Source organism: Dendrobates tinctorius, unplaced genomic scaffold (assembly GCF_039654945.1).
Source record: "Dendrobates tinctorius isolate UK_male_01 unplaced genomic scaffold, ASM3965494v1 ptg000070l, whole genome shotgun sequence".
In the NCBI taxonomy this organism is placed as follows: Eukaryota; Metazoa; Chordata; class Amphibia; order Anura; family Dendrobatidae; genus Dendrobates; species Dendrobates tinctorius.
This window is the reverse complement of record NW_027361738.1, coordinates 87665953-87690406: the sequence shown is the minus strand read 5'-3', so window position 1 is coordinate 87690406 and position 24454 is coordinate 87665953. Positions and strand designations below refer to the sequence as shown.

The window sequence follows — 24454 nt, the reverse complement described above, 5'->3', positions numbered from 1 at the left end:
GTATAATAGCAGTATGATGTGGGCAAAGTATTATATGTGGGCACTACGTGGTAGTTGTATAATAGCAGTATGATGTTGCCAGTGTATGATATGTTGGCACTGCATGGTAGTTGTATAATAGCAGTATGATGCGGGCAGTGTATGATATGTGGGCACTGCATGGTAGTTGTAATAGCAGTATGATGTTGTCAGTGTATTATATATAATACTTTGCCCACATCATACTGCTATTATACAACTACCATGCAGTGCCCACATATCATACACTGCCCGCATCATACTGCTATTATACAACTACCATGCAGTGCCCACATATCATACACTGCCAGCATCATACTCCTATTATACAACTGCCATGAAGTGCCCACATATAATACACCACCCACATCATACTGCTATTATACAACTACCACGTAGTGCCCACATATAATACACTGCCCACATCATACTCCTATTATACAACTGCCATACAGTGCCCACATATAATACACCACCCACATCATACTGCTATTATACAACTACCATGCAGTGCCCACATATCATACACTGCCCGCATCATACTGCTATTACAACTACCATGCAGTGCCCACATATAATGCACTGCCCACATCATACTCCTATTATACAACTGCCATGCAGTGTCAACCCCTGAAGAAGAAGTGTTATGCTTCGAAACGCGTAGGGATCAAAGGGTTAACTTTTTTAACCTGGTGTGGTTATGGAATTTGTCTGGCAGCGCACTTGAAAGTCCAAGAATTTATTCCTAAGTAACTGTGTTGCGGTTCCGTTGTGGACCGTTGGACATGCAGCAGGCTGACATACTATACAGGCTTTACTTTTTCTTTGAAAAGGTGAGTATAAATACGCTAATTATTTATACGTTATACCCAGATAAGACCCTATTGCGCTCTTGTCTCAACCTAGTTGTATAATAGGAGTATGATGTGGGCAGTGTATGATATGTGGGCACTTCATGGCAGTTGTATAATAGCAGTATGATGTGGGCAAAGTATTATATGTGGGCACTACGTGGTAGTTGTATGATACCAGTATGATGTTGCCAGTGTATTATATGTGGACACTGCGTGGTAGTTGTATAACAGCAGTATGATGTGGGCACTGTATGAGATGTTGGCACTGCATGGTAGTTGTATAATAGCAGTATGATGTGGGCAAAGTATTTTATGTGGGCACTACGTGGTAGTTGTATGATACCAGTATGATGTTGCCAGTGTATTATATGTGGGCACTAGGTGGTAGTTGTATAATAGTATGATGTGGGCAATGTATTATATGTGGGCACTGCATGGTAGTTGTATAATAGCAGTATGATGCGGGCAGTGTATGATATGTGGGCACTGCATGGTAGTTGTATAATAGCAGTATGATGTGGGTAGTGTATTATATGTGGGCACTGCATGGTAGTTGTATAATAGCAGTATGATGTGGGCAGTGTATGATATGTGGGCACTGCATGGTAGTTGTAGAATAGCAGTATGATGTGGGCAGTGTATGATATGTGGGCACTGCATGGTAGTTGTAATAGCTGTATGATGTGGGCAAAGTATTATATGTGGGCACTACGTGGTAGTTGTATGATACCAGTATGATGTGGGCAGTGTATGATATGTGGACACTGCATGGTAGTTGTATAATAGCAGTATGATGTGGGCAAAGTATTATATGTGGGCACTACGTGGTAGTTGTATGATACCAGTATGATGTGGGCAGTGTATGATATGTTGGCACTGCATGGTAGTTGTATAATAGCAGTATGATGTGGGCAGTGTATTATATGTGGGCACTGCATGGTAGTTGTATAATAGCAGTATGATGTGGGCAGTGTATGATATGTGGGCACTGCATGGTAGTTGTATAATAGCAGTATGATGTGGGCAAAGTATTATATGTGGGCACTACGTGGTAGTTGTATGATACCAGTATGATGTTGCCAGTGTATTATATGTGGGCACTGCGTGGTAGTTGTATAACAGCAGTATGATGCGGGCAGTGTATGATATGTGGGCACTGCATGGTAGTTGTATAATAGCAGTATGATGTGGGCAAAGTATTATATGTGGGCACTACGTGGTAGTTGTATGATACCAGTATGATGTTGCCAGTGTATTATATGTTGGCACTGCATGGCAGTTGTATAATAGGAGTATGATGTGGGCAGTGTATTATATGTGGGCACTGCATGGTAGTTGTATAATAGCAGTATGATGCGGGCAGTGTATTATATGTGGGCACTGCATGGTAGTTGTATAATAGCAGTATGATGTGGGCAAAGTATTATATGTGGGCACTACGTGGTAGTTGTATGATACCAGTATGATGTTGCCAGTGTATTATATGTGGGCACTGCGTGGTAGTTGTATAACAGCAGTATGATGCGGGCAGTGTATGATATGTGGGCACTGCATGGTAGTTGTATAATAGCAGTATGATGTGGGCAAAGTATTATATGTGGGCACTACGTGGTAGTTGTATGATACCAGTATGATGTTGCCAGTGTATTATATGTTGGCACTGCATGGTAGTTGTATAATAGCAGTATGATGTGGGCAAAGTATTTTATGTGGGCACTACGTGGTAGTTGTATGATACCAGTATGATGTTGCCAGTGTATTATATGTGGGCACTAGGTGGTAGTTGTATAATAGTATGATGTGGGCAATGTATTATATGTGGGCACTGCATGGTAGTTGTATAATAGCAGTATGATGTGGGCAGTGTATGATATGTGGGCACTGCATGGTAGTTGTATAATAGCAGTATGATGTGGGTAGTGTATTATATGTGGGCACTGCATGGTAGTTGTAGAATAGCAGTATGATGTGGGCAGTGTATGATATGTGGGCACTGCATGGTAGTTGTAATAGCTGTATGATGTGGGCAAAGTATTATATGTGGGCACTACGTGGTAGTTGTATGATACCAGTATGATGTGGGCAGTGTATGATATGTGGACACTGCATGGTAGTTGTATAATAGCAGTATGATGTGGGCAAAGTATTATATGTGGGCACTACGTGGTAGTTGTATGATACCAGTATGATGTGGGCAGTGTATGATATGTTGGCACTGCATGGTAGTTGTATAATAGCAGTATGATGTGGGCAGTGTATTATATGTGGGCACTGCATGGTAGTTGTATAATAGCAGTATGATGTGGGTAGTGTATTATATGTGGGCACTGCATGGTAGTTGTATAATAGCAGTATGATGTGGGCAGTGTATTATATGTGGGCACTACGTGGTAGTTGTATAATAGCAGTATGATGTGGGCAGTGTATTATATGTGGGCACTACGTGGTAGTTGTATAATAGCAGTATGATGTGGGCAGTGTATTATATGTGGGCACTACGTGGTAGTTGTATAATAGCAGTATGATGTGGGTAGTGTATTATATGTGGGCACTGCATGGTAGTTGTATAATAGCAGTATGATGTGGGCAGTGTATTATATGTTGGCACTACGTGGTAGTTGTATAATAGCAGTATGATGCTCCCAGTGTATTATATGTGGGCACTACGTGGTAGTTGTATAATAGCAGTATGATGTGGGTAGTGTACTATATGTGGGCACTGCATGGCAGTTGTATAATAGCAGTATGATGTTGCCAGTGTATTATATGTGGGCACGAAAAAAGTGGTTTGGTACCGTGTTAGCCAGTAGAAAAAAATATATAAAGTGCTCTCAGTGAGAGAAACAAAATAGGAATCTTGTGGGTATGATACCTTTTAATGGCTAACAAATAATAGTGAATGTTGTTACAAAGCAAGCTTTCGGGACTCCTTACGTCCCTTCATCAGGCTGATAACATCAGGCTGGTAACAACATTCACTATTATTTGTTAGCCATTAAAAGGTATCATACCCATAAGATTCCTATTTTGTTTCTCTCACTGAGAGCACTTTATATATATGTGGGCACTGCATGGTAGTTGTATAATAGCAGTATGATGTGGGCAGTGTATTATATGTGGGCACTACGTGGTAGTTGTATAATAGCAGTATGATGTGGGCAGTGTATTATATGTGGGCACTGCATGGTAGTTGTATAATAGTGGGTCGCCCTTCCAGGGCTGTGGGGTACTCGGTACCGGGCCGGTGCCAGCGGGATGTATCACAGCAGCGGTGACCCGGTCCGTGGCCCTGGGCGCCCAAGTAATGTGGGAATTGAAATGGTGTAATGTAATTGATTGAATGAATAGTTTGTGACGCCACCTGTGGTGTTCGGCAAGTTAGATGTTAAGCCAACGCTGCATGCAGATCCACTGGGACTGGTGGTGTGTTGCAGCCAAGATGGTGAAGCTCCCCACAGGTGGAGCTGTAGTCCCAGGGGAGTGTAGATGTAGGGGTAGAGGAGAGGCGCAGGCGGTGTAGAAGCTGGTACCCAGATGTAGCGGTACCAGGTGTGTTAGCGCAGGAATGTGATGGAGGACACCAGGGCTTGTAGTTCCAAAGCTTTACTCACAGTCTGTAGTACACACAGATGCCTGCCTCCGTGCTGTGTCCTCCGGGTCAGGGACTCAATCAACCTCCAGGCAAGATAGGACGCTCCCTTCCAACACTCCGCCAACATGTGCCTTTCTGAACGTCTCCTCTATAGCGCCTTTAAGTGTGAAGTACTCCTAGTACTGAGTTATACTGGAGTTCCTCCTGACAGATGTTCCCAAGAACCATACTTGTACGGCAGACAGCTGTAGCCTGCTTCGGGGACTCCTTACTCCTAAGTCCCGGCTCACTATCCAAGTTGCTGTTGTGCCCCAAGTCTGAGATGGGAGTACTGCATTTACAGCCCACTACTCCACCGGTGTCTGCTGCAGAACCATTAGTATCCATACAACCTCGGGGACCGGGCCCCGGCCTTACGCTTAGAACTTCTAGGCATGGTTCTTCCTCTAACCCACGTCCTCTGTTCCCTTTTACTCCTACGTTCCGTACTCGTCTTTCCTTCTTATGGAAGATCAGGTTTCTGTTCAATGTCTTTCTCTTTCTTTCCTTTCCCGTGCCAGCAGACCCAGGTCACTGAGATCTGCTGCAGCACCTCCTTCCTCCATCCCTCTCCCAGGGATCTTCTCTCCTCACTCTCTTCTCTGAACTGAACACTGACTGAAATTCTAAACCTTCCCACTCTTTTATATATTCTAACTCCACCCGCCTCCCAGCACGTTTCGTGTTCCAAGCAGGGAACCACCAAAGGTGCTCTGCTACTCTCCAAGCAGGGAGCCGCAATGTGACTTTGCTGAACTACTGTGTTGTGTGCGATGCGAGTGTTGGAGCGTGGTTAGGAGCCCCCAACTTACCTGGATGGTGGGGCACCACACCTCAGGAGGAGGTGCAGTACTTTTGTGGCAACCGAACCCTCAGGGGCGCCACACTCCCCCCCGTTAAACACAGCACGTCCGCGGGCTGCAAGTTAAACAGAGTTAACAATACAGGAACATACAAAGTTTTGTAATGCTGAATAAACATGTCTTATACTAAACTTCCCAATATGGGAGGCACGGTTTCTTGAACGTTACAAACAAGTTAACTAACTATCTAACTTCAAAGTTATGCTACCTAATTCAAAGTGCTATGGAAGCAACTCAATATCAATTCACATTTTCTAGCAACACATTTGTTCTCTGTTACTTTTCACCTTCTCTTACTTGCTTCTCTAAGTGACAACCGTGGGTGCCTGGTTCATCACCTGTAACTTCAATTCTTTATTCAAATTCACAATATCTTTATTCCCATAACTGTACAATATTCACTATTTCTTTTTCAATATAACCCTATAAAATCTGTCAAGCATACTTTCATTATATCACTTTCTCATTTCTATTCAAAGAATAACATTGAGCATTATCAATAAGTGCAGTTGTAGACACTGGTCCGGCCAATATGTCTGGAAATGTCCTTATAATGAGGCAATCCTTTTCAAGGAAAATGGTCCTATGTAAAACCCTAGGGGCTTTGGGGCTGGACGCTACGCACATGCACTTTTTTTATGGGTAAGCATGATCACCTTTCTACAAATTCCCCCATGCTTTTTTTGCACATAGCACTTTACTGGAAAGTTTTTGTATGAATTCCCCATGCTTTGTGCTATGCACTTCACTTTGATAGCAACACTAGATGGTTAAGTGTGAGATTCTTCAGCATGGGTACCAGTTTTCATGCATTTCTTTGGGGCTTTGTAACCTCATTTTTTGTACCATTGCATTTACCATACATGTGCGGTGTATCCATCCCCTCTTTTTCGTAGTGTCATATCCGACATCTGATCATATGATTGTATTTTGTAATGTACACTTTTTATGCACCTGTATTAATAAAGAGCGAATAATTTTTGAGATTATAACCAATTATTTTTATTGACTCCATGGCGTCATACTCCGTCTTCTATGTAGGTCTATATATTTCCAAGGGAGTTGCCCTTTTGTTTATGCCATTATGAACGTTCTTTTTTCTAGATAGGAAAAGGTACTATGTTCATTGCTATGTTGGATCATGTTAAAAAAACTAGAACATGATAGCCAAAAATAGAAAACTGGTACAAAAAATAGGAAACAAAGGCACAACGGTGCAAATACCCTCCTGGGTAACGAGAGTTAAAGTAAGGAAGCATCTTGACTAGTGGTTGTCCCCTCCTGGGGTTTCTGGACTGGAACTGCTGAAACTGCTTCCAGGGGTGATACTTTGGGTGTCTTCGTCTTGTTGCTGGTTGCTTGCCATAGGGCATGGTGGTGGCAGCCGATGTGATTGCCGCCTAGGGTCTTGAAGCTATGGTAAAGGGAACCCATGATGCATATCGATACCCATCAGCTGTTCCTCATTGGTGGGTGGTTCCGCTGCCCTGGTGCAGGGCGTAACATCCAGGGAGGCCGCGGCCTGTTGGCTCTGGTAGGCGGCTACGCGGGGGCTTTGCAGCCAAGGGATCCCGAGGTCACTATCCCAAAGCGACCTAGACTCCTCCAAGCCCTGAAGATGCCGGATCGTGCGCGCCTGCTCCAGCCGTACCCTTCTCAGTAGGGACCTCTTCCACCTCCCCATCTGCGACAGCCTAGTGTCCCCAGCTGACTCTTCCAACTGCCCCATTTTGAGTTCCCGCAAGCCAGCCTCTGACAACGTGAACTCAGGGGGCAACCCATTAGGAGGGCTGGGGTATATACCTGGTGCCTCCCGGCGGTGTCTGCTCTGGTGCAGGCATAGTGGCGGTGGACGCCGTTTGGTGGGATATCGGGGACGGCGGTGGAGCTAATGTCTTTCACTTTCCTTTCCTGTGCCAGCAGACCCAGGTCACTGAGGTCTGCAGCAGCACCACCTTCCTCCATCCCTCTCCCAGGGATCTTCTCTCCTCACTCCTCACTTACCTGGATGGTGGGGCACCACACCTCAGGAGGAGGTGCAGTACCTCTGTGGCAACTGAACCTTCAGGGGCGCCACAATAGCAGTATGATGTGGGCAGTGTATTATATGTGGGCACTGCATGGTAGTTGTACTATTGGGACCCCCAGAGGACCTAAGAACGGGGTCTGCTGCCTCGTCCTCAAAAGAAGCGAAGGTGTGCATGCTTGAACTCCGCTCCATGTCTATGGGACTGCTGGAGATAGTGGAGATAGTGGTCAGTACTCAGCAGTCCCATAGACAATGAATGGACGGGGCTGCAGACCCCTTTCTCTGGTTTCCTGAGCATCTCGACAATTTGACCCCCAGCAATCAACAAGTTATCCCCTATCCTGGAGATAGAGGCTAGCTTGTTTTTCAGGACGAATAACCCTTTAAGATCCCAATTGCGTCAAACCATCAGCTGTGAGAATTATTTAAGTGTTGTCAGTTCTCAGGTTCCAGTGTTTCCATTCACTGACAGCAAGCAGAGATCTGGAGAATGAATGGGAATTGAATCACAAATCATTCTAGAAAGTCCCAGGACTTTTTCTGCCACAATGTGTTCTTTGTCCGTATGTATGGGACAGTCACTTGGCTGTCACCCGGGCTGTCACGTTCAGGCGACCGCCCACTGTACACATGTCTGGGAGATCCACGTCAGTCGCCTGCTGTTCCGTGTTCTTGCAGTCAGGCCGGTGTCACGCTCGTCCTGCTGTGTACATAAGACAATGCTGCTTTCCCTCATTTTACCTGCGGGCAGTGAATGTAATGGATGACGCTGCTGCTGGGAATTGTTGGCTGTTTCCATGCCCTCGGTGCCATCGCTCCTTGCTGATCTGCAGTGGAGTTCTGGTTTGCAGCCGCTTTGAATCTTCAGTTAGGGAACTGCATAACAAGCAATGTCCTTACAAGTTCAGGGGTGTCAGGGGTCTGCAACTTGTGCACTACAGTTGTCAGGGTATGCTGGGAATAGCAGTTTCCCAACATCTGGAATGCTGCAAGTTGCACTGACAACTGATTAGACAAATGACCAAATATAGGTCCGAAGTGTAATACTACTATACTGCACACATGCATAGTACTTCTATAATACACACACAGGGCCACTATAATACAGAAATATGTAGTACTGCAACACTGCACACATACATAATACTGCTGTAATGCACACATGTATAGTAATAATAAATAATAATAATTTTATTTCTATAGCTCCAACATATTCCGCAGCACTTTACATTTCAGAGGAGACTTGTACAGACGATAGACATTACAGCATAACAATAATCACATAGATCATAACAAATACCAAGAGGAATGAGGGCCCTGCTCGCAAGCTTACAGTCTATGAGGAAAAAAAAATACTCCAATGCTGCACATAAAACCTCTACAGGTATAGTACTGTTATACTGCACACATACATTATACCGCTATAATATACACATATATAGTACTGCGACACTGAACACATACATAGTACTGCAATACTGCACACAAGTGTGGCGCCCCCAGGAGTATGGTCGCCACAGTGGCATTGCCTTCCTCCAGGGAGTGTGATGTCATGCTTGGAAGCAATGAAGGGTCTCTCTATCAGTTAAACACAACACACAGCATAGTTCCCACTCCAGGCCAGCAGAGGGAGCTCTGAACCAAAACTGGGTGAAGAGCTGCTCTCTAGGGGCCAGGAAGGGGAAATTAGTACTGCTACAGTGCACACATACATAGTACTGCAATACTGCACACATACAAAGTACTGCTATACTGCATACATTGATAACACTACTAGACTGTACATATACATAATACCGCTACATTACACAGATACATCGTACTGCTATAGTGCACACATACGGTACATAGTATTGCTATACTGCACACATACATAGTATTGCTATACTGCACACATACATAGTATTGCTATACTGCACACATACATAGTATTGTTATACTGCACACATACATAGTATTGCTATACTGCACGCATACATAGTATTGCTATACTGCACGCATACATAGTATTGTTATACTGCACGCATACATAGTATTGCTATACTGCACACATACATAGTATTGCTATACTGCACACATACATAGTATTGCTATACTGCACACATACATAGTATTGCTATACTGCACACATACATAGTATTGCTATACTGCACACATACATAGTATTGCTATACTGCACACAAACATAGTATTGCTATACTGCACACATACATAGTATTGCTATACTGCACGCATACATAGTATTGCTATACTGCACGCATACATAGTATTGCTATACTGTACACATACATAGTATTGCTATACTGCACACATACATAGTATTGCTATACTGCACACATACATAGTATTGCTATACTGCACACATACATAGTATTGCTATACTGCACGCATACATAGTATTGCTATACTGCACACATACATAGTATTGCTATACTGCACACATACATAGTATTGCTATACTGTACACATACATAGTATTGCTATACTGCACACATACATAGTATTGCTATACTGCACACATACATAGTATTGCTATACTGCACACATACATAGTATTGCTATACTGTACACATACATAGTATTGCTATACTGCACACATACATAGTATTGCTATACTGTACACATACATAGTATTGCTATACTGCACACATACATAGTATTGCTATACTGCACACATACATAGTATTGCTATACTGCACACATACATAGTATTGCTATACTGCACACATACATAGTATTGCTATACTGCACACATACATAGTATTGCTATACTGCACACATACATAGTATTGCTATACTGCACGCATACATAGTATTGCTATACTGCACACATACATAGTATTGCTATACTGTACACATACATAGTATTGCTATACTGCACACATACATAGTATTGCTATACTGCACGCATACATAGTATTGCTATACGGCACATATACATAGTATTGCTATACTGTAAACCAGAAAAGAGGCATGTAAAGTGGAGGGATCACCAATAAGGTATAACAAAATACAAGATAGTAAACTTTTTATTAATCATCCAAAACAAACATGCAGTGCAATTATAAAAACAATTAAAACCGCACAATTGCGTTCATTTAACACAATAACCCCTGCACAAACCCTTCATGATACTATTATTTGCAAATGTGCTAACAAAGCACCTGGTATAAGTATATAAAATCCTATCAACAGGTAATGAAAAACATATACTCCACCTTCCACCTTATATAATAATGGATGCAAACTACCTAGTTAGTCTAACAAAATGTTAGAACAAAAAACCTGCTCAAATTAGCACAAAAACCCCTAACAAATAAACGGTGTGAATGCACAAATATGAGCATAGGGGTTGATAGGGTTAAGGACTGCTAATGCAGTATAAACAGGCCAAGAATCAAGGGTCCCAATTGCCAATGGCCCCCTCTATACAACCTGTTAAGAGCAAAATAATGCTGGCAGGTAAAGCCCTAATCCAGTAACCAGTGGAGGTAAGAGTGAGAAGTGGTGAGGCAGGGGCAGAGGAAACGCCCGACGCGTTACGCCAGAGCAACTGGCTTCATCAGGAGCAGTGTCATGTTGTGAGTGGATGGTGTATAAATACCCATAACATCAGCTTTCAGCCAGGGAACAGGTGTGAGAGCAAGGCTCAAGGGTTGCCATGACATAGTGCAATAATCACAAACCGGAAGGGAGGTGTCTGGTTTTGCACAGCCGCAGTAGACTGAAATGAAGTCTTCATAATGGTGTACCAAAATGGCGCTGAGAAAAGTCTAATGCGCATGCCCAAAGTAGCGCAACTTCCGGAACCACACCGGAAGTAGAATGTCCGGTGTTGCGCAGCCGTAATAGGCCAAAATAAAGCGTACAAAGTACACCAAGATGGCGTCTGGCGGGCTCCAGAGCGCATGCCTAGATACAAAAGACAATAATGAGCGGGTAAGGGTCACCAGCCATCTCCCACATCCTATCAGAGACCGAAAGAAAAAAAAAAAAAAAAGTCACTCTGTAATAAAAATAATAACGAAATCCCAGTTTTAGGATGAATGCGCTAAGAGAGCTTAAAGTCATAAGCCACAGTTCTATTCAGGTGCTACTTGGTATAACAGAAAAAGTGTATGAAAAAATACCATACAGAAAGGAATAGGAGAAAACGAAAAAGGGGTTAAATGGGGGATTAGAATAGCGGCTAGTTATATCATGATGAGACCACATGTGTGCCTTACAATAAAATTGAGGCAACTAGCCTGAAAATATAGCCTGAAAATATACACAAAGAGAAAAAACCAGGTCTCATATGAGTTTGACAGACTAGCAGTCCCATGCTTTCTTTTGCATTTAATTAAAAAACCATGGTTTTTTAAGCAGATAGAATACAATTCATCTGCAGAGTTGAAATACCAAGAAAAAATAGGTTTTAAATTTATATTCCTTAAATTTTAATCAGATTTTACCCCTATAGCTTATTGCAATTACAACAATAAATATACACTTATAAAAATAAGAAGAAAAAAAAAAAAAAAAAGGTATATGCTGATATAATAATTGACTAGCCCCCATGAAAAAGCGCAAGGACCGGCAAACATAATGAAAATCAAAATAGGTCCATCAAAGATCTAAAACGGATTTGATTGCAGTGACCAATTCTCAGTCTGTGAGCACTGAAGTTGAATACTAGGCAATAAAGATGTCCATGTCCAGTTGAGCCGTAAAAGGAGAAGGAGACTAAGAAATCTGTTGAAATAAAGAATGATGAGATATGAAAAAGCTATACACAAAAACCATAAAGTAGAAACCCAGAGGGAGCACAACAGAGTCACGATCGTTTATAGTTGTTTATAAAACCCTGTAAAGAGTAATTCTGCATTCAGGCCCCTTGGAGAGAGACTGCCCAGATCGTGTATCCATTTGGATTCACATCTGAGCAGTCTCAGGCCCACATCGCCCCCTCTAATATTGGTAGGCACTTCTTCCAGGGCCATTGCCCTTAGTCCCATGGAACGTCCATTATGTACCTCTAAAAAGTGTGCAGCCACTGGGGTGATATGTTTGCCCTTGTCACGATCCCTGTTGGCAGTGGAGATATTAGAAAGATGTTGTTGTAATCTCCTTCTGAATTCTTGAGTGGTTTGTCCCACATATATCTTTGGACAATTACAGACAAGGGCATAAACTAAATTTCGTGACTTGCAATTAAAGTATGCCTTTTTGGGTACAATCTGGAAAGGGTAGATAGGTAATGAAATGCCATGTCTGGCAACCATGTGCTGGCACACATTGCAATCACCACAAGGGTAGGTACCCAAAGTCCTAACCCCCCTGTTCAGTCTAACCGTGGGGCGTATATAGTGGCTATGGCAAGGCCGATCCTTGAGATTCCGAGCCCTTCGTGCTACCAGACTGGGCGTATTGGAGATATGTGGTACCAATTTTGCCTCACTCAATAGAATACCCCAATTCTTGCCCAAGATTTTACGTACATCGTGCCACTGATTGTTGTAAGTTGTCACTATCCCTATAGGTCTAGAAGACTCACGTGGCTTTCTCTGTAGCAATTCTGCGCGTGTACTTGTTCTTGCTCTTTGATATGAGGCAGAGATAACTTTCTTGGGATAACCACGGCTCTTAAAACGATCTGTCAATGTTCTTGCTTCCGACAAAAAGTCCGATGGATCAGTACAATTTCTTTTAGCTCGGAAAAACTGACCTGTGGGGATACCGTTTTTTTAAGTGTTGGGGGTGAAAACTGGTATAATGTAGGAGGCTGTTGGTGGCTGTAGGCTTACGGTATAATTTAGTTGAAATATGCGAACCTTCCAAAGAGAGACTGAGATCCAGAAATTCCACCGTCGTACAAGAAATGTTAAACGTTAATTTGATATTATAGGGATTCTGGTTCAGCTCACTGATGAATGATCTGCAACTTTCTTCTGTGCCTGTCCAGAAAAAGATGACATCATCAATATACCGTAGCCATTTAAAACAGTATGTTTTAAAGCCAACATGAGAATACACCACCAACTCCTCCCACCACCCCAAAAACAAATTCGCATAAGCGGGGGCACAGCGTGCTCCCATAGCAGTCCCCATACTCTGTCTGTAAAAGGTCCTATCAAATACAAAATAGTTTTTATCAAGAATAAAGAAAAGTAAATCCAAAAGGAAGCGGTTGTGTGCCCTGTCGCCCATGGAATCTTTGTTTAAGTGAAAGGCAATGGCCTCCAGGCCCAAATCGTGGCTAATGCTCGTGTACAGGGACTCAACATCCAAAGTGACCAGTAAGGTCTGTGATGGTAAGCAAAAATTATTCAAAATTTGAATAAGATATGTCGAGTCCCGAATGTAAGAGCTCAAATTAACAGCAAGAGGCTGTAAAAAGAAATCAAGGTAAATACATGGTTTTTCAAACAAACCCCCAATACCAGAGACTATTGGTCTGCCAGGTGGATTTTCCAAAGATTTGTGTACCTTGGGAAGAAGATAAAAAGTAGGTACTATTGGGTCATCAGTAGTCAGAAAATCAGCATATTTCTTATTGATGGTCCCCTGACGCAAAGCTTGTCCAATTAGAGCATCCAACCTCTTTTTGAATACTTCACTGGGATCAGCTGGAAGGCGGGTATAACATGGAGTGGCTTGTAGTTGACGCATCACCTCCTGTAAATAGAGAGAGTTAGGCCACAGAACAATATTTCCCCCCTTGTCAGCTTCCCGTATCAAAAAGTCCTTGTTACGTTGTAAATCAAGGAGTGCTTTGTATTCGTCCTTACTTAAATTTTGATTCTTAAGCGTGTCAAGAGGAAGATTCTGAATGTCCCGACATACATTCATAAAGAAAATATGAACTGCTGGAAAAAGGGCCAAAGAAGGTGTACTTTGGGAAGGCAGACGACTAGTAAAAGGTCTTCTGGAGGTCGTATTTTCATTCTCCTGCAGCAAGTCCATCAGGTCTCTAAGGACTTGTCTATCAACATTCGGAAAATTATCGACTGGAGAGGGATGATGGTAAAGCAGCTTGAACTTCAGCTGCCGACAAAAGAGATACACATCCTTTACAAGGGTAAATTTATCCAAGGTGTTCATGGGAGCAAAAGTTAGACCCCGTTCCAAAACAGATCTCTCAGCTGTAGTGAGATTATAAGATGTTAAGTTGATAATTTGTAAATTACCTGGACCGGATGTACCACCTGTTGCAGATGATGAGGAGGGGGTGGTCACCGTTTCCTGCGGCTGTACCTCGTTTCCCTCTTGTAAGCTGGAGACGTCTGTTTGTAGCCCCTGTTTCTTTTCCTTGTGCCACCTATTCTTGCGTCTACCCCTCCTGTTGCTCCTTCTGGGTCGCTGTGGTCCGAAGATAAAAAATCACTAGAGGACTGTTCGTATCTAGGGTTAATTTCTTTATGGGTCACTGTTTGAGAGAAGGTAGCCCGCTTGTTCCCTTTATGTCTCCACTTATAGGCTCGGCCATTATTGAAATCCATTTTATCCCGCTGAAATTTATGACGTTTCCCCTCTATGATCTCCTTTTCAAATTTGTCTATAACTGTTTTTAGTTGCTGTTTAAATGGAGAAACCATAGTGGGGTCAAAAGTTAGAAGTTTAGTCTCCAACAGTTTAATATCATCCTTAAGTTTGACCAACAAACCCTGATCATGGGCTATTAACATGTCCATCAATAAAAGGGAACATTTAACCAAACCAGCCTCCCACATATCCTGAAAAGTCTCATCGACTTCCCAGGCTGGGAAGATTTGTACTCTCAAGCCCCTTGGTATGAGGCCTGTGACCTTATACTCCTCCAAACTCCTTATATTCCACCATACTTTTGTGAGTGATTTATGTAGATTGATCAACTCATTAGTAGTGGCGGTAAAGCTCTCATCTGTATTAGATGGACCACCTACATCACTGCTGCCCGCATCAAAAATCCCCTGAGCCCTTTGGCTCCAAGCCGTTTCCCTGGCAGATAAATCCATCTCTCAATGGTAAAATACCAATAAAATTGCTATAGCGTGCCTCCTCCTATGAAAAGGGGAACCAAAAGAGATACCCCAGAAAACAGTTATAACCTCAAAAATTGTGGAGGGCACCACTATAAGGGATCACCAATTACATGCTTAAGACCAATATCATAAACCAGAGAAGAGGCATGTAAAGTGGAGGGATCACCAATAAGGTATAACAAAATACAAGATAGTAAACTTTTTATTAATCATCCAAAACAAACAACATGCAGTGCAATTATAAAAACAGTTAAAACCGCACAATCGCGTTCATTTAACACAATAACCCCTGCACAAACCCTTCATGATACTATTATTTGCAAATGTGCTAACAAAGCACCTGGTATAAGTATATAAAATCCTATCAACAGGTAATGAAAAACATACACTCCACCTTCCACCTTATATATTAATGGATGCAAACTACCTAGTTAATCTAACAAAATGTTAGAACAAAAGACCTGCTCAAATTAGCACAAAAACCCCTAACAAATAAACGGTGTATATGCACAAATATGAGCATAGGGGTTGATAGGGTTAATGACTGCTAATGCAGTATAAACAGGCCAAGAATCAAGGGTCCCAATTGCCAATGGCCCCCTCTATACAACCTGTTAACCCCTTCCTGACATGAGACGTACTATCCCGTCCACGGTACCCGGGCCCGTATGACCGGGGACGGGATAGTACGTCTACCGCGATCAGCGGCGCCCACGTGGTGAGCGCCGCTGATCGCGGCCGGGTGTCAGCTGATTATCACAGCTGACACCCGGCACAATGTGTCAGGGGCGGTCACGGACCGCCCCCGACACATTAACCCCTTGCACACCGCGATCAAACGCGATCGCGGTGTACCGGGAGTTAAAGGGAAGCATCGGCAGGGAGGGGGCTCCCTCCGTGCTTCCCTGAGCCCCCCACGGCAGCGCAATGTGCAGCGCTGCTGCGGGGGACTCCTATCCTCCAGGCCCCCGAATCCAAGATGGCGACGGGGGCCTTCGGGGGCCTGGGGAAGCTGGCTTCCTCAGTGCCTGCAAAGCGCAGGCATGAGGAAGCCTTGTGCACTGCCTGTGACAGATTGCTGATCTGTCACAGTGATCTGTGATGTGACAGATCAGCGATCTGTCACAGGACAGTGATGTCCCACCTGGGACTATGTAATAAAGTAAAAAAAAATTTAAAAAAAAGTGTAAAAATAAATTAAAAAAAATCGCCAAATAAATTAGTAAAAAAAAAAAAAAATATTCCCCAATAAATTCATTTTTTTAAAATAATAAAAAAAAAAACAATAAATGTACACATATTAGGTATCGCCGCGTCCGTAACGACCTGCCCTATAAAACTGTCCCATTAGTTAACCCCTTTAGCGAACCCCTTAAAAAATAAAAATAAAAAACGAAGCAAAAAATAATGATTTATTATCATACCGCCAAACAAAAAGTGCAATAACGCGAGATCAAAAAGACGCATATAAATATCCATGGTACCGCTGAAAACGTCATCTTGTCCCGCAAAAAACGAGCTGCCTCACAGCATCATCAGTGAAAAAATAAAAAAGTTATAACTCGCAGAATAAAGCGATGCAAAAATAATTATTTTTTATATAAAATAGTTTTCATTGCATAAAACCGACAAAAACATAAAAAACGACCTAAATGAGGTATCGCTGTAACCGTACTGACCCGAAGAATAAAAGCGCTTTATCAATTTTACCGCACGCGGAACGGTGTAAACGCACCCCCCCCAAAAGAAATTCATGAAACGCTGGTTTTTGTTCATTCTGCGTCCCAAAAATCGGAATAAAAAGCGATCAAAAAATTTCACGTGCCCGAAAATGGTACCAATAAAAACGTCAACTCGTCCCGCAAAAAATAAGACCTCACATGACTCGGTGGGTCAAAATACGGAAAAATTATAGCTCTCAATATGTGGTGATGCAAAAACTATTTTTACAATAAAAAGCGTCTTTTAGCGTGCGACAGCCGCCAAACATAAAAACCGCCATAAATAGTAAATCAAACCCCCCGTTATCACCCCTTTAGTTAGGGAAAAATAATAAAATAAAAAAAATGTATTTATTTCCATTTTTCCATTAGGGTTAGGGCTAGGGTTAGGGCTAGGGGTGTGTTGGGGTAGGGTTAGGTTAGGGTTAGGGCTAGGGTTAGGGTTAGGGCTAGGGTTAGGGTTAGGGCTAGGGCTAGGGTTAGGGCTAGGGTTAGGGCTAGGGTTAGGGCTAGGGTTAGGGGCGTGTTGGGGTTCGGGTTGGAGTTAGAATTGGGGGTTTCCACTGTTTGGGCACATCAGGGGCTCTCCAAATGCAACATGGCGTCTGATCTCAATTCCAGCCAATTCTGAGTTGAAAAAGTCAAATGGTGCTCCTTCCCTTCCAAGCTCTGCTATGCGCCCAAACAGTGTTTTACCCCCTCATGTAGGGTTTCAGCCTACTCAGGACAAATTGCAAAACAATTTTTGGGGTCCAATTTCTCCTGTTACCCTTAGGAAAATAAAAAATTGGGGGCAAAAATATCATTTTTGTGGAAAAAAAATGATTTTTTTATTTTCACGTCCGAGTGTTATAAACTTCTGTGAAGCACTTGGGGGTTCAAAGTGCTCACCACACATCTAGATAAGTTCCGTGGGGGGTCTAGTGTCCAAAATGGGGTCACTTGTGGGGAGTTTCAATAGTTTAGGTACATCAGGGGCTCTCCAAACGCACATGACAACCGCAGACCATTCCATCAAAGTCTGCGTTCCAAAACGTCACTGCTTCCCTTCCGAGCCCCGACGTGTGTCCATACAGTAGTTTTCTCCCACATATGGGGTGTCAGCGTACTCAGGACAAATTGGACAACAACTTTTGGGGTCCAATTTCTCCTGGTACCCTTGGGAAAATAAAAAAAATGGTGACTAAAAGATCATGTTTGTGGAAAAAATACGAATTTTTTATTTTCACGCCCGGGCGTTGTAAACTTCTGTGAAGCACTGGGGGGGTCAAAGTGCTCACCACACATCTAGATAAGTTCCTTGGGGGGTCTAGTTTACAAAATGGTGTCATTTGTGGGGGGTTTCCACTGTTTAGGTACATTAGGGGCTCTCCAAAGGCAACATGACACCCGCAGACCATTCCATCAAAGTCTGCATTCCAAAACGTCACTACTTCCCTTCCGAGCCCTGACGTGTGCCCATACAGTAGTTTTCTCCCACATATGGGGTAGCAGCGTACTCAGGACAAATTGGAAAACAACTTTTGGGGTCCAATTTCTCCTGGTACCCTTGGGAAAATAAAAAAATGGTGACTAAAAGATCATGTTTGTGGAAAAAATACGAATTTTTTATTTTCACGCCCGGGCGTTGTAAACTTCTGTGAAGCACTGGGGGGGTCAAAGTGCTCACCACACATCTAGATAAGTTCCTTGGGGGGTCTAGTTTACAAAATGGTGTCATTTGTGGGGGGTTTCCACTGTTTAGGTACATTAGGGGCTCTCCAAAGGCAATATCACACCCGCAGACCATTCCATCAAAGTCTGCATTCCAAAACGTCACTACTTCCCTTCCGAGCCCCGACGTGTGCCCATACAGTTGTTTTCTCCCACATATGGGGTATCAGCATACTCAGGACAAATTGGACAACAACTTTTGGGGTCCAATTTCTCCTGGTACCCTTGGGAAAATAAAAAAATGGTGACTAAAAAATCATGTTTGTGGAAAAAATACGAATTTTTTATTTTCACGCCCGGGCGTTGTAAACTTCTGTGAAGCACTGGGGGGGTCAAAGTGCTCACCACACATCTAGATAAGTTCCTTAGGGGGTCTAGTTTCCAAAATGGTGTCATTTGTGGGGGGTTCCACTGTTTTGGTACATCAGGAGTTTTCCAAACGCGACATGGTGTCCGATCTCAATTCCAGCCAAAAACGTCAAATGGCGCTGCTTCCCTTCCGAGCTCTGCCATGCCCCCAAATAGTGGTTTACCCCCACATGTGGGGTATCAGCGTACTCAGGACAAATTGCACAATAACTTTTAGGGTCCTGTTACCCTTGGAAAAATAAGAATTGAGGGTGAAAAGATCATTTTTGTGGAAAAAATATGATTTTTTAATTGTATGGCTTTATGTTATAAACTTCTGTGAAGCCCATGGGGGTTCAAAGTTCTCACCACACATCTAGATAAGTTCCTTAGGGTGTCTAGTTTCCAAAATGGTGTCATTTGTGGGGGGTTTCCACTGTTTTGGTACATCAGGGGTTTTCCAAACGCGACATGGTGTCCGATCTCAATTCCAGCCAAAAACGTCAAATGGCGCTGCTTCCCTTCCGAGCTCTGCCATGCGCCCAAATAGTGGTTTACCCCCACATGTGGGGTATCAGCGTACTCAGGACAAATTGCACAATAACTTTTAGGGTCCTGTTACCCTTGGAAAAATAAGAATTGAGGGTGAAAAGATCATTTTTGTTTAAAAAATATGATTTTTTAATTGTATGGCTTTATGTTATAAACTTCTGTGAAGCCCATGGGGGTTCAAAGTTCTCACCACACATCTAGATAAGTTCCTTAGGGGGTCTAGTTTCCAAAATGGTGTCATTTGTGGGGGGTTTCCACTGTTTTGGTACATCAGGGGTTTTCCAAACGCGACATGGTGTCCGATCTCAATTCCAGCCAAAAACGTCAAATGGCGCTGCTTCCCTTCCGAGCTCTGCCATGCGCCCAAATAGTGGTTTACCCCCACATGTGGGGTATCAGCGTACTCAGGACAAATTGCACAATAACTTTTAGGGTCCTGTTACCCTTGGGAAAATAAAAATTGGGGTGAAAAGATCATTTTTGTGGAAAAAATATGATTTTTTAATTGTACCGCTGTACATTATAAACTTCTGTAAAGCCCTTGTGGGTTCAAAGTTCTCACCACATATCTAGATAAGTTCCTTGGGGGGTCTAGTTTCCAAAATGGGGTCACTTGTAGGGGGTTTCCACTGTTTAGGTACATCAGGGACTCTCCAAACGTGACATGGCGTCCAATCTGAATTCCAGCCAATTTTGCATTGAAAAAGTCAAACGGCGCTCCTTCCATTCTGAGCTCTGCCATGCGCCGAAACAGTCGTTCCCCCCCACATATCAGGTATCTGCGTACTCAGGACAAATTGCACAATAACTTTTGCAGTTCAATTTCTCCTGTTACCCTTGGTAAAATAAAAAAAATTGAACCTGAAGTATTTTTTTTATGAAAAAAAGTTAGATGTTCATTTTTTTTTAAATATTCAAAAAAATTCCTGTGACGCACCTAAAGGGTTAATAAACTTCTTGAATGTGGTTTTGAGCACCTTAAGGGGTGCAGTTTTTAAAATGGTGTCACTTTTGTGTATTTTCTATCATATAGACCCCTCAAAGTGGCTTCAAATGTGATGTGGTCCTAAAAATAAAATGGTGTTGTAAAAATGAGAAATCGCTGGTCAACTTTTAACCCTTATAACTTCCTAACAAAAAAAAATTTTGGTTCCAAAATTGTGCTGATGTAAAGTAAACATGTGGGAAATGTTAGTTATCAAGTTTTTTGTGTGCCTTATCTCTGTGATTTAAGGGCATAAAAATTCAAAGTTGGAAAATTGCGAAATTTTCAAAATTTTTGCCAAATTTCCGTTTTTCTCACAAATAAACGCAAGTTATTTGAATGAAATTTTACCACTAACATGAAGTACAATATGTCACGAGAAAACAATGTCAGAATCACCGGGATCCATGGAAGCGTTCGAGAGTTATGACCTCATAAAGGTACAGTGGTCAGAATTGTAAAAATTGGCCCGGTCATGAACGTGCAAACCACCCTTGGGGGTGAAGGGGTTAAGAGCAAAATAATGCTGGCAGGTAAAGCCCTAATCCAGTAACCAGTGGAGGTAAGAGTGAGAAGTGGTGAGGCAGGGGCAGAGGAAACGCCCGACGCGTTACGCCAGAGCAACTGGCTTCATCAGGAGCAGTGTCATGTTGTGAGTGGATGGTGTATAAATACCCATAACATCAGCTTTCAGCCAGGGAACAGGTGTGAGAGCAAGGCTCAAGGGTTGCCATGACATAGTGCAATAATCACAAACCGAAAGGGAGGTGTCTGGTTTTGCACAGCCGCAATAGACTGAAATGAAGTCTTCATAATGGTGTACCAAAATGGCGCTGAGAAAAGTCTAATGCGCATGCCAAAAGTAGCGCAACTTCCGGAACCACACCGGAAGTAGAATGTCCGGTGTTGCGCAGCCGTAATAGGCCAAAATAAAGCGTACAAAGTACACCAAGATGGCGTCTGGCGGGCTCCAGAGCGCATGCCTAGATACAAAAGACAATAATGAGCGGGTAAGGGTCACCAGCCATCTCCCACATCCTATCAGAGACCGAAAGAAAAAAAAAAAAAAAAAAAGTCACTCTGTAATAAAAATAATAACGAAATCCCAGTTTTAGGATGAATGCGCTAAGAGAGCTTAAAGTCATAAGCCACAGTTCTATTCAGGTGCTACTTGGTATAATAGAAAAAGTGTATGAAAAAATACCATACAGAAAGGAATAGGAGAAAACGAAAAAGGGGTTAAATGGGGGATTAGAATAGCGGCTAGTTATATCATGATGAGACCACATGTGTGCCTTACAATAAAATTGAGGCAACTAGCCTGAAAATATAGCCTGAAAATATACACAAAGAGAAAAAACCAGGTCTCATATGAGTTTGACAGACTAGCAGTCCCATGCTTTCTTTTGCATTTAATTAAAAAACCATGGTTTTTTAAGCAGATAGAATACAATTCATCTGCAGAGTTGAAATACCAAGAAAAAATAGGTTTTAAATTTATATTCCTTAAATTTTAATCAGATTTTACCCCTATAACTCATTGCAATTACAACAATAAATATACACTTATAAAAATAAGTGCAGGGGTTATTGTGTTAAATGAACGCGATTGTGCGGTTTTAATTGTTTTTATAATTGCACTGCATGTTGTTTGTTTTGGATGATTAATAAAAAGTTTACTATCTTGTATTTTGTTATACCTTATTGGTGATCCCTCCACTTTACATGCCTCTTTTCTGGTTTATGATATTGGTCTTAAGCATGTAATTGGTGATCCCTTATAGTAGTGCCCTCCACAATTTTTGAGGTTAGTATTGCTATACTGCACGCATACATTGTACTGCTATACTGCACACATACATTGTACTGCTATACTGCACACATACATTGTACTGCTATACTGCACGCATACATAGTATTGCTATACTGCACACATACATAGTATTGCTATACTGCACACATACATAGTATTGCTATACTGCACACATACATAGTATTGCTATACTGCACACATACATGGTATTGCTATACTGCACACATACATTGTACTGCTATACTGCACACATACATTGTACTGCTATACTGCACGCATACATAGTATTGCTATACTGCACACATACATAGTATTGCTATACTGCACACATACATAGTATTGCTATACTGCACACATACATGGTATTGCTATACTGCACACATACATTGTACTGCTATACTGCACGCATACATAGTATTGCTATACTGCACACATACATAGTATTGCTATACTGCACACATACATTGTACTGCTATACTGCACACATACATTGTACTGCTATACTGCACACATACATTGTACTGCTATACTGCACACATACATAGTATTGCTATACTGCACACATACATAGTATTGCTATACTGCACACATACATGGTATTGCTATACTGCACACATACATTGTACTGCTATACTGCACGCATACATAGTATTGCTATACTGCACACATACATAGTATTGCTATACTGCACACATACATTGTACTGCTATACTGCACACATACATAGTATTGCTATACTGCACACATACATTGTACTGCTATACTGCACACATACATAGTATTGCTATACTGCACACATACATTGTACTGCTATACTGCACACATACATAGTATTGCTATACTGCACACATACATTGTACTGCTATACTGCACACATACATTGTACTGCTATACTGTTGGCAAGTTTCATGCTGCTCAATCTCTGAAACACAGCAGTTTTAGGGCTCATACCCACATGCGAGTCTCACACGTCAATACTCGGCACTGCCGCCGGCTGCATGTATTTCTATGCAGCTGAACACTCGGGTCCCGAGTGTCGGCAGCAGTGCCGGGTATTGACATCCGAGTTTCTCGCATGTGGGTATGAGCCCTTAGAAAGAAATTGTTGATTGGGGAAAGACAGGCACAAAGAGTAGTGTCCAGTGGGCAGATGCCCCCCGCTTCTCCCTCCTCATCTCAGCTACTGACACACCAACACCGCCCCAACATAACGCAACCTTGCCCTGAGCTCCATAGCTTATATTGGCCGGCACTTACAAGTGACGTCTTTGTAGCCACAAACTTGTTCCACTAAACACCTTTACAAATATATGATCCCTGGTGGTCTACTAATCCCCAGAAAGGGGTCTTAAAAATCTCTTTGTAAATAAAGCAGTAGTGCACATACATGACCACCGCTTCAATGGCTGTAGAGAGCGACAGTAAGAATATGTCACTATGGCATAGTGATGATGGGACCCCTGCACTCAGCATCATCGGGGGTCGTTCACTGACAGCAATCAGGGAAACTGAGAAGCAGCTCGGTTATTGCACACAAGCTGCACCGGACCTTCATAGGATCAACCTGTTTTTCCTGCTCCATGCAGCGTGATCATTTACCAGTGTGCAGTAGGTGACTGGCCCCCGGAAGGCATCGATTTGGCCCTCCATAGTGCACGCCCTCCCTCCTGCAGTCACAAGAACAGGGGCTCCTTTGGGTCAAATTGAATGGAAAATTGGGCAAATCTCCAGCAGCGACATTGCAGAAAGCCCCCCATACACAGCAGATCAATATGTAAGAGATCGGCCGACAGTCTAATGTGTATGGGGCCCTCTATCGACTGTCTCTTAAAGGGGCTTCCAGGATATTGACGACCTATTCTTCGATCTGATTTTCAACCAGAAATGTGGGAAGATTTTTTTCTCACTTTTCATCCGTGTATAA

At 42.6% G+C, this 24454-nt stretch overlaps 2 protein-coding genes across 3 annotated transcripts in view; one reads left to right on the top strand and one right to left on the bottom strand.

Annotated features, from left to right (window-relative positions):
• The window catches only part of ICA1 (islet cell autoantigen 1), a 140731-nt gene that overhangs the window by 50433 nt on the left and 65844 nt on the right, over positions 1 to 24454 (top strand). The gene's annotated exons all lie outside the window — the stretch shown is intronic.
• Positions 12938 to 15420, bottom strand: LOC141095968 (uncharacterized). 2 transcript variants are annotated; one of them, XR_012233530.1, is made up of 3 exons: positions 13864 to 15420; positions 13209 to 13331; positions 12938 to 13102 (listed from the first exon to the last, which is right to left on the bottom strand). XR_012233530.1 is itself a non-coding variant. In XM_073582304.1 (2 exons), the coding sequence occupies exons 1-2, from the start codon at positions 14476 to 14478 to the stop codon at positions 13293 to 13295; spliced, it is 654 nt and encodes a 217-aa protein (XP_073438405.1). In that variant the 5' UTR covers positions 14479 to 15420; the 3' UTR covers positions 12938 to 13292. The 2 variants fall into 2 exon arrangements, 1 of the variants encoding a protein (XP_073438405.1); XM_073582304.1 differs by having other exon boundaries at positions 12938 to 13331.